The 9,695-nt window shown below is 40.3% G+C and overlaps 1 protein-coding gene across 1 annotated transcript in view; it reads right to left on the bottom strand.

The window, feature by feature from the left end:
* Positions 1-635: 635 nt before the first annotated feature.
* GLP1R (glucagon like peptide 1 receptor) overlaps positions 636-9,695 on the bottom strand; it is a 95,732-nt gene continuing 86,672 nt past the window's right edge. The window contains exons 12-13 of the mRNA XM_061991269.1: positions 9,319-9,360; positions 636-4,038 (exon numbers count right to left, since the gene is read on the bottom strand). Of these exons, the coding sequence (XP_061847253.1) occupies positions 3,871-4,038; positions 9,319-9,360 (210 nt within the window). The 3' untranslated portion in view covers positions 636-3,870. The remainder of the gene's footprint in view (positions 4,039-9,318; positions 9,361-9,695) is intronic.

The following is a 9,695-nucleotide window of genomic DNA, read 5'->3' as shown; positions in this document are numbered from 1 at the left end:
TTAAAACAAATAATTAATACTAAGTCATATTGAAGAGCAGCTGGTAGAGCTTATGCCTGTGAGGACTGAATTGAGAAGTCACAAATTAGTCTTTCAAATACAGCATCATTATGCCTTTTCTAATGTAAATTACAGACTCTTCAGGTTTGACTTAGAACCTGCTTCTTGGGGAAACAAGAGGAACTGTCCTTTATGGAATGTAATTGGATTGGAAAAAGAGTAGTAGACTAAAGCACAAGTAATATGTTTGACACTGCTAAGCATCTCTCAGCAGCTCTCCACAGCACTCTTTTACCTTGTAGTATTGGTCTCTAGTATAAATTCCAAATGCCGCTATGTAAAGCTAACCACAGCATTTCTGGAATTGCACATATTCCACTATCCTCTGATAAAAACCTCTCAAGAGTTCTCACTATTAGTACTGATTCCTTCTGACTCAGTACAAGTAACATGCTAAACATAACAAATAACTTTGGTTTTGATTAGCATAGCCTCCGTGGGGTCAAAGGCCATTTCATGGTGGACGTAGAGTTGCAAATATAAAGCTTTGTTTCTTTGGGAGAGCCATGAACTGTGAATCTTTCTGTTCTTAGAAAGTGTTTGTCTTTATTACAGAGTAAGAAGTAGGTGGGTGATTCTTAATAAATACAGAAGTGACAGGATTTTGTGAGCTGAAACTTTATTCACAAAGACAAAAATAAACTTCAGTGTAATGTTTCTGGGGAGTTGATAATCTGACATCTTGTACAGTTAGATTCTGTGGGTGCTTTTTAAAACAAGGAAATACATGCAAATAAATATTAAATATAAGGTAACATCCATGAAATTATAAAACTTTATAGCAGCAATGCTGGAAATATAGTTTTATTTTGCTGTAAACTCTAGTTACATTATGTCCAGGTGAATTTTACAGACTCCTATTTAATGCTTCATGAAACAAGTTGCCACTGTAAGTGAGCATGAAGCTGAAAGGCACAGGAAATAAAAAAATCATACAGTTTCTCTCTTCCAGTGCGTCATGTTGTTTTGCTTACTTCATGCTACTGAAATAAATGCATGTTATAAATTCTGAAGAAGAGATGGTATGAATAACAATGAAGGCTTGTAAAAGGTTTTACTGAAGTACATAAAGTATAATGGAGAAATTGGTGTTTAGGCCTTGCTGAAAATATTTCTCAAAATACATGATTCCTGTAATTCTGCTTTGGTGGTGGTTACTTTCACTAAGTTGTTCCCTCAGTACTTAGAGGGGATTTTAAAAGGTTTGAAGACACAAGAGCTATTTGGGTTGGGGGGGGGGAAATGCCACCACAACCCTCTGCTTGGCTACGGTCTCACTGTGTCATCTTATTTTGCCCTTGGACTCTAACAAGGCAGAAGTTTCCAAGGTAAGTTTGATGTCTGGTGCTGGAGCTATTCTTATAGGCCCAGAGCCCTTAGTTCTTAATTGACTGGGAGGGGCTAAAAGAGCCTAGTAACTCAAAAGTGTGTCAAACTACTGAAAGAATCTTGTGACAGCAACCAAGTGTAGGTTTGTTACTACCTAAGTGAATTCTATTTGTTCATAGGTCTGTCCTTTTTCATGTTACACACAGTTTTTCCAGGATAAGAGCAAGTTAGAACATTTCTGTAAGTTGCTGCTGGCATAGCAAAACTTGTCTTGCTAACAGCTGGACAAGAAGCAGAAACTTTATTTTTCCAGGTTTGCACACAACTAAGCAAGGGCCTGAAAAAATAGCACTCACTCTTGAATATTCATGAGTAAAATTATTCCTTTCTGTGTATGTTATACAGGTGTAAATTTCATCTGTCATCATGCTGCCCTTTCACCTACCAGTGACTAACTTCATCTGTCTTTTCCGATTCAAAGCACTTAAGGGTAACGTACTCTGTACGTACAGGAAGCTAATTAATTAAATTGTAGGACACCAGCTAACATACACATGTAGTAGTCAGGTATCACACAACACAGAAGCTAGTTATTAAATGTACAGGAGAACCTGAGGTGCTTCATTCCAAGGTCAGCTCTGCAACTGATGTTAAGAAGGGAAGGCCTGGAAGTAGGACACAGAAGCCAGAATGCTAAATGTACATGAGCCGGCCTGGGAACTGTGGTGGATTGCTACAGCCATGGCTGACTTCCCCCCCGGAGCTCCATTGCAAGCATTATAGCAGAAGAAGGTAACACATCCTGTCTAATTCAATTCTGACCTGATGATTGCAAAACTAATCCACCCTGTTGGCAATTTGAATTGTAATAGAATGATTAAATAATCTCATGCAAAGCAATCTAGCTTTAGGCAGGAAGGATGCTGAATTACATCCCAGAATATCTTGGCAATGGAGGCTGCAAATGCAAGTGCAGAGAGATTTGGAAAGCATGGTTTTATCTCTGCTGAGGAGTCCAACTGCAATACCATGGAAGGTACTTATTACAGGAAGTCCATGGACAGGGATATTCTCAGAGCTAGTCCTTGGCGCTTTGACTCTTTGTTTTAAAGGGAGCTCAAGTAACAGCAGTGTAAAGGTATGTAAAGCTTATCAAGGGATGCAATGGATCCTTTCCTGCTTGTAAAGGGACCCTCTCTTTTCCCCAGCAACTCTTGCAAACATCGGGGAGGGCGTCATAATTAGCAGCGTGAGTGCTGCAAGAGCCCTCACAGTTTTAAACAGGTGGAGGGAAGTTCGTTGAATTTAGGATGGTAGAGTGGGGGGGGTGTGTTTTGGACCGCGCCGGTGGCAGGCACGCAGGCTGCGGGCGGTTGGGCAGCCCCCGTGCCGGGCTGCGCGGGAGCTGTCCGTCGTGCTGAAGCCCCGGCCGCCACGGAACCGCCTTCCCGCCACCGCCTCACCGCGATCTCGGGGCTGGAGACAACGAACCAGGCTGGAGAAAGAAAAGTTGAGCCCACACTGTGAGCTACCCCATCTTTCCCATGTAGGTGAGGTCTGTTAAGGTCAGCCGTGCCCATAAGCTGACTGCTGTGTGTTTGCACGCATGTGAAGCTGTGTATATCTCTGAAAGAAAATGTTCTCTTGAAGCCCAAGTCATTATCTTGTCCCTGTTAACACTGCTGTGCTAAGTGGAGACGCAGAGTACCACATGAAGACGGAAGGGCTGACATTTCCACCCGTGTCAACAGAGATAACACACACCTATTAATAGCAGAAGAGTCCCCTAACAGATACTAGGTTTGTTTTTTGGTTTTGTTTAATTTTGTTTGTTTGCAAGTGAAGCTTAAAAAGACCACTCAGAAATGTCCACCATGATACCTACTGTACCTATAAGTCTTCAGGATGGCATGCTTCACCTACCCAGAAAACAGGTAAGCGGATTTTCAACTTCAGCTTTGGAAAACTTACTACAAAACTGACTCTTAAAACACAAGTTGTATCACACTAAGTTCTTTCGTTTTGGTCTTTTTGTTTCTAAAACTGGTGATAGCACCTTACCCTATTCCCATAAAATTCTAAATGTATTTTTTTTGGCAATAATCATACCCTGTAGCCTTGTAATTTAATCAGTCAATCACTCAGCTCACCCACTCAACAGTAATAAGCCATTGACCCTGTGGTTTCAGACTGGATCAATGCCATGCCTAAGTTTTGGACAGCTGGAGGCCTTGTGTGCAAACAGGAAGAAACTCTTTTAACTTACTTTAGATGTGATCATTTTTTTCCTCTGATGTATTGATTACATTAGCGGATTGGTTTCCCTAGAAACTTTTGTCCAACAGCCTGCAGGCAATGAGCAGTATATACTTAAGTTTCTTGCTGGAGATGGTATACTTAAGCCACTTGCTTGGGTATTTTAAGGGTTTTCAGGTATATTATGCAGTTCATTGTTCTCAGTCTGATTCACTTTCAGAAATCTTAGCTGAACGTGGCCTGACAAGTGGCAGCGTAGACACTACTGCCTACTGTGCCTCCACTACTGATGCTGTTGGCTGGACACTTCAGAGGTTTCATGCTGCTGTCTCTCTGCACATACAAATGTTCCAATCTCCAGCGCTCCCAGCTTTTCCGAAACTCCATCTGAACCTAACAGAAGCAAGGAAAGAGACAAAAGGAAGGTAGAACTGATCAGATCTTTAAAAGATTCCATTAGAAAAGGGTAAGAAAAAAAGGTACCATACTACTGAGAAAAGCTGGCAGTGCTTTAAATCTTCAATATCTTTTCTTCCAATAATCCAGTTATCTCATTAGTGCATTGAAGGTTATCCTGTGTTTAAAATAATGTCAGCATTCATTTTTACTTGTAGAAATAAAGCTCTTTTATGCATCAGGAAATCTCGTTTTCATTATTTTATTCTAAATTGTATTCATCTGTAATACTGAATGTACTCTATGCCCTAGCAGTACTAACAATTAAGTTGATTTTGTTTATCAGCCATGAAATGACTGAAAAGACTGTCTTCTTGCTCAAATACTGTCACCAAAGGTATTATTAAGGTTCTGGTTTAACTTCTGGTTTGAGTTAAACAGTGTTATCTTGGATTATTTGTTTTCCTTAAACATTAACAGGTTTTTTAAATTCCTAAGTTTAATTCAGAATTGAAAAACCAACAATTAAGCACATTAAAGACCGTACTTTCCCTCACCTTTTAAAAATAATAATTACAGTATCTCATTCCAGATACCAGCCTTTTTCAAAGGTACAAAATATGCTTATCCAGTCACAGATTCTGGGTTAAACTCTGTAACCTCTGTACTCATTTGGAAGTTTATCCAGATTTTTGTAACAACCAAACAAGAACAGAATTCAGATCTTCCTGTTCTATGAGCAAAGTTTTGCCACTTGACTGAAATAAGAACCTCCATTAGCTTTTAACACATAAGGCAGAGGACATAAAATTGAACCATTTTACTCTAGAAAAAGGCAGGAGTGCAACTACACTAATCAATTCATGATGGTATATACTTCAGCCTTAAAATAAGCTCACTATAGGTGGGGTCACTCAAGCAAGCCTTCTCTGGAGTGTTTCCTTTTGGTACTAACCACCAAGAGACTAAATAGGTTTATGGCAGTTCCAGTGCAGGTTTGTCATCATACCCACGCTGATGAAACCTTCGTACTCTGAGGGAAGCTTCCTAGGGAGCCAGCTGCTGTATATCTCTCTGCTTGTTCATTGTGAAATGCTGAATCTGGGATGCAACCCTGAAAAAGGAGCAAGGCCTTACCTAACCAATTGCCTTCCCTGGGGGTTACCTTTAGCAGTGCTTGTCAGGCCTGGGCTACAGTCCTTGTACGGAACACTATCCTGGTGCAAACCAGCCACGTCTCTGCATTTCTAATAACAGTCTGTCCCTCCGGTATCCGAATCAAAGTGGGACAGAAGGAAAGATACTGAGATAGAAGCTTGTGTTTCACTATGGTAACTGTGGGCCATTGCGTAAAAAGCTTCACAAAGACACCAGAAAAAGATAGCTTTGCATAGAAGAATGAGGGGAAAACAGCCTGATAAAGACAGAAAGAGAAACTGTGAAATGCAGGGACCATAGTGTCTGCAAGAGAAGAAGTGATCATATTACTGCTTCAGTACTTGGTACCTTTTGTGGGCCTGGAAAAGAACTGGTTTCATAAATAGCACTGGGGAAAAGTGGTTGTAGACATTTACAAGCAGAACGTGAAAGAAATGCATAAATGTACTTACTAACAGAATAAGTCAATAAGCAATATAAATGAGTAACTTAGAATCAGTCAAAGGGACAAAAATGAGTCTTCAATGCATCTGGACATGACAAGCTGTATCCTGGAGCTATGACACAAACAGCCTGCAAGACTCAGATGAAATGAATGGGAAGACCTGAACAAAAGACTATACTAGACATGATGTCTTAGGAACGGATCTGAATGACAGACTATTAGTTTTCTCTCTGTGGGTTAGGAAAAGGATAAAGAGTAGTTCTGATATCCATATTGAATTGAGTTTGTGCCTAAAGAGCTGTCGAACTGCTGAAGAGCAGCTCTGCAGAGAGAGACCTGGGAGTCCTAGTTGATAATAAACTAAATATGAGCCAGCAATGTGCCCTCGTGGCCAAGAAGGCCAATGGCATCTGGGATGCATCAAGAAGAGTGTTGCCAGCAGGTCAAGGGAGGTTCTTCTCCCTCTCTACTCTGTCTCCTACTCTGAGCCCTGTGTGCAGTTCTGGGCTCTTCAGCTCAAGAGGGACAGGGAAGTGCTGGAGAGAGTCCAGCATAGGGCCACCAAGATGATCAGGGGACTGGAACATCTTTCATACGAGGAAAGGCTGCGGGAACTGGGGCTGTTTAGTCTGGAAAAAAGGAGATTGAGAGGAGATCTTATTAACATTTATAAATATCTAAAGGGTGGGTGTCAGGAGGTTGGGACATCCCTTTCTGCTATAGTAGCTAGCAACAGGACAAGGGGTAATGGGATGAAGCTGGAACACAAAAAGTTCCACTTAAATATAACAAAAAACTATTTCACTGTGAGGGTGAGGGAGCCCTGGCACAGGCTGCCCAGAGGGGTTGTGGAGTCTCCTTCCTTGGAGGTCTTCAAGACCCACCTGGACATATTCCTGTGCGACCTGATCTAGGTGAACCTGCTTCTGCAGGGGGGATGGACTAGATGATCTCTAAAGGTCCCTTCCAACCCCTACCATTCTATGATTCTGTGTGTGTATGAATGTATGACTGAGGGAACAGGTTAAGATTTATTTTGTAAAGAGACAGTCCTTGAGCACAGAAGTAGATGTATGGATCTTTCAGCAAAATAATTAGCCTAATAACTTTCATGTATGGATAAGATTCCCCAAATAACCTACCCAGGGAAAAGAGAACCAAGAACAAAGCTCCCAGGAGGAAAAATGAAGATTTTTTTATTTGAAAGAGAAAGGGAAGATGTAAGAGAACTTTGAAAAGATTGTCATGGAGGTTAAGGATGGAGAAGACTTCTCAAGAGAGCAGCTGACTGAGGTTAATGCAATGTCAAGGACGTTGAGAGCGTGGCAATGAATATGGAATCTCATTACAGAACAGTTAAGTCTTCGCAAAAATCCTTACCTCAACCAATCATAGTGAAAGGAAAGTAGGTCTGAAGTGAGATAGAACTGAACTGATGGAGGAGTTCAATGGATAGTCTGTATAAAAAATGACAAAAAAGTAAAGAAAAAGGAAAGAATGAGCAGTAATAAAAACATTGAGGAGTCCTGGAATCAGGACTGATTCTTTAAGGTAGAAGAGAGTGGAAGGCAAAGAGGAAGAGCAAGACTACAGAGACTGAAATTTGAACCAGCTTGAACTAATTCTAGTGAAAGAGGGAGCATCTCTGTGGTTTAGAATATTTCTTACAGAAAACAACACTAACTGCAGTAAACTTGGTCATATTAAGCCCATCTAGTTTTGCAAAACAACATTGTTGATAATCTGTTGAGACCCTCCTGTTGGCTTCAGCGCAGTATCAGATTCCAGATATCAATGTCCAGATATAGCGGTATCAATACTCAGATATTTCAGATGAAATATGACTGAAATATGAACACATTTTTTTTCCAGAAGTAGATACTAGAAAAGGACATTAATATATGCTTCTAGCTTAATTTCTACTCTTTATCTTGCACTAAAACTTACAAAAAGCTTCCATTCTGTATGGTTAAAGAAAAAGAAAAGGAGTCATTGAGTCAGAGAAAAATAGAAATATTACAAAGACAGTCTTCAGGCACATATGATCTGTCAGAAGAAAAAACAGTTTCTCATTAGTTTAGGACAAATTTATCATATAGTTTAGAAAAGAAATAAAAGACACTTGACCTAATCCAAACTCTTTACATGGATTTATTTTATGGATACTGATAACTGAGCATGACAAAGTCCTTTCCACTTCTTTTAAGAAGAAATGAATAAGAAAAATATTTCATCCTAGATTCTCTGTCAGCTTTCTGTGAAGCTGAGGACACTGTGGTTAGATTTTATGAATTACATTACAAAGGCAAGAGAACTATGGCAACAGGAGATTTGGAGGACCTCTTAGAAATGTAGGTAGGCTATTTCACAATAAGCTTCCTCAAATAAAACAATCCTAGCTGCTTCAAGGTTTGTAACAAAGTTTGGGTTATGATGTAGCTTTGCCCTTGCCTCAAATGGAGGAAATTATTGGGCATTACTCACGAGAGGCCTGGCTGCAGCTGCACATGGGATGTATGAGCAAAGGCCAGAATGAATCAAAAGAAATACATGATGCACCAGTAGACACTGCTACACTTCAGGATTAAAGTGCACCTGTAGAGCTGTACTAGGGATTTGAAATAAATATTCTCTAATTCATGTCTGAGCAAAGCCTGCTGCTACCCACCTCTGACTTTTGCAAGCCGTGCAATTAACATACTCGCTTAAATGAAACCTTACCCGCAAGCTACAAAAGTGAACAATCTTCTGCAAGGCTTAGTTCAGGATGCCTGCTGCTTTTCTGTTGACTCCAGCCTGGCTATAATGATACAAGTAGAACATTTTTCCATTGATTGCAATTCCCATCCCTCAATAGGTGATCTTGATTTACCATGCCATGTTTAAACAGAGATTTAGCATGAGTGTAAAATACACTGATCTGCATTAAACTTAATAAGGTGCTGCCAAAATAGTAGTGTTTGCTTCCCCTGCAAATCTGGCTGCTGAATGAATGAATAATAGTAATCGCTTAGAAGGTAAAAAGAGAGATTCCTGCAGTACTGAAACAGTACAATACTCTTTCCCACAACAGGGCTGGGATTTAGCACAAACTATAGAAGAAAATCCGTGCAATCAAATAACTCAAAGCCCCAACTATATTTCTTCTGGGCCTGTGGGAGAGCTCACTGCTTCATGAAGTTCAGTTTGAATGACAATAATGATGTCTTGAAGCAGCTGGGCCCTAGGGGAAACCAAATGAAACCCAACTGTACAGGCATTAATTAGCCAAGAGGACTCTTAACTTCACCAGCCAGCTGAGCTGAGTTCTCTGAATAAGACAGGATCTACTCTCACATTCATCTGAACAAGCAAATAAGAGGCACTATGAGATAGATTAGGAGCAGCAGCCATAATTCTTAGTCAAAGAAAGGCTCCAGCAGTGCAAATTATACCACTGTGAGCAAGACAACTTGCAAGATTTCCTGTTTACAAATAGTGGCCCTAAATTATACTGCTTGAATTCCTTCCAGCAACATTTGTCTGAGGAGTTGTCCTGTGTACCTGTACAGAGGAGGGTCTGTTAAAAAAAAGGAAAACTCCTGAACAAGGACAATTTAACAGTTCAAGACTATTTTCAATTTCCTACAGTGGACGCTGATAAGGCAAATTGAAACAACTACCGTCTCTCTTACCTCATTATTGATGAAACAGTAAAGGATTGCAACCATCAGCCCCTGAAATCAACAAAAACCAGGAAAGCAGTGAGTAGAGCAGTTCTCTTGCTTTTCCAAACAATCTTGCAGAGGGATAGAGGCTCCACACTGTCATGTCCCATATAAAACTGAAAGATGGAGACTATCTACGGTCCCTGTGACCTCTCCTGTGGCAGAGGAGACATTTGACAAAATTATACCTCAAAGCACACAATCTCGGGAAAAAAGGAGCTACTGATTTCTTAAAGCTGTTATTTTTTTCTAAAAATTCCTTTCCCCTTCTTTTTCCTCACCTAGTTTCAAGTTATAAACACTTCATAAGTGAATAATTCACAGTGATCTGAAATCCAACTCTG

The sequence above is a fragment of the Colius striatus genome, chromosome 2, assembly GCF_028858725.1.
Source record: "Colius striatus isolate bColStr4 chromosome 2, bColStr4.1.hap1, whole genome shotgun sequence".
Lineage (NCBI taxonomy): Eukaryota > Metazoa > Chordata > Aves > Coliiformes > Coliidae > Colius > Colius striatus.
The sequence above is the reverse complement of the archived record's forward strand: the minus strand, read 5'-3'. Positions and strand labels throughout refer to the sequence as shown.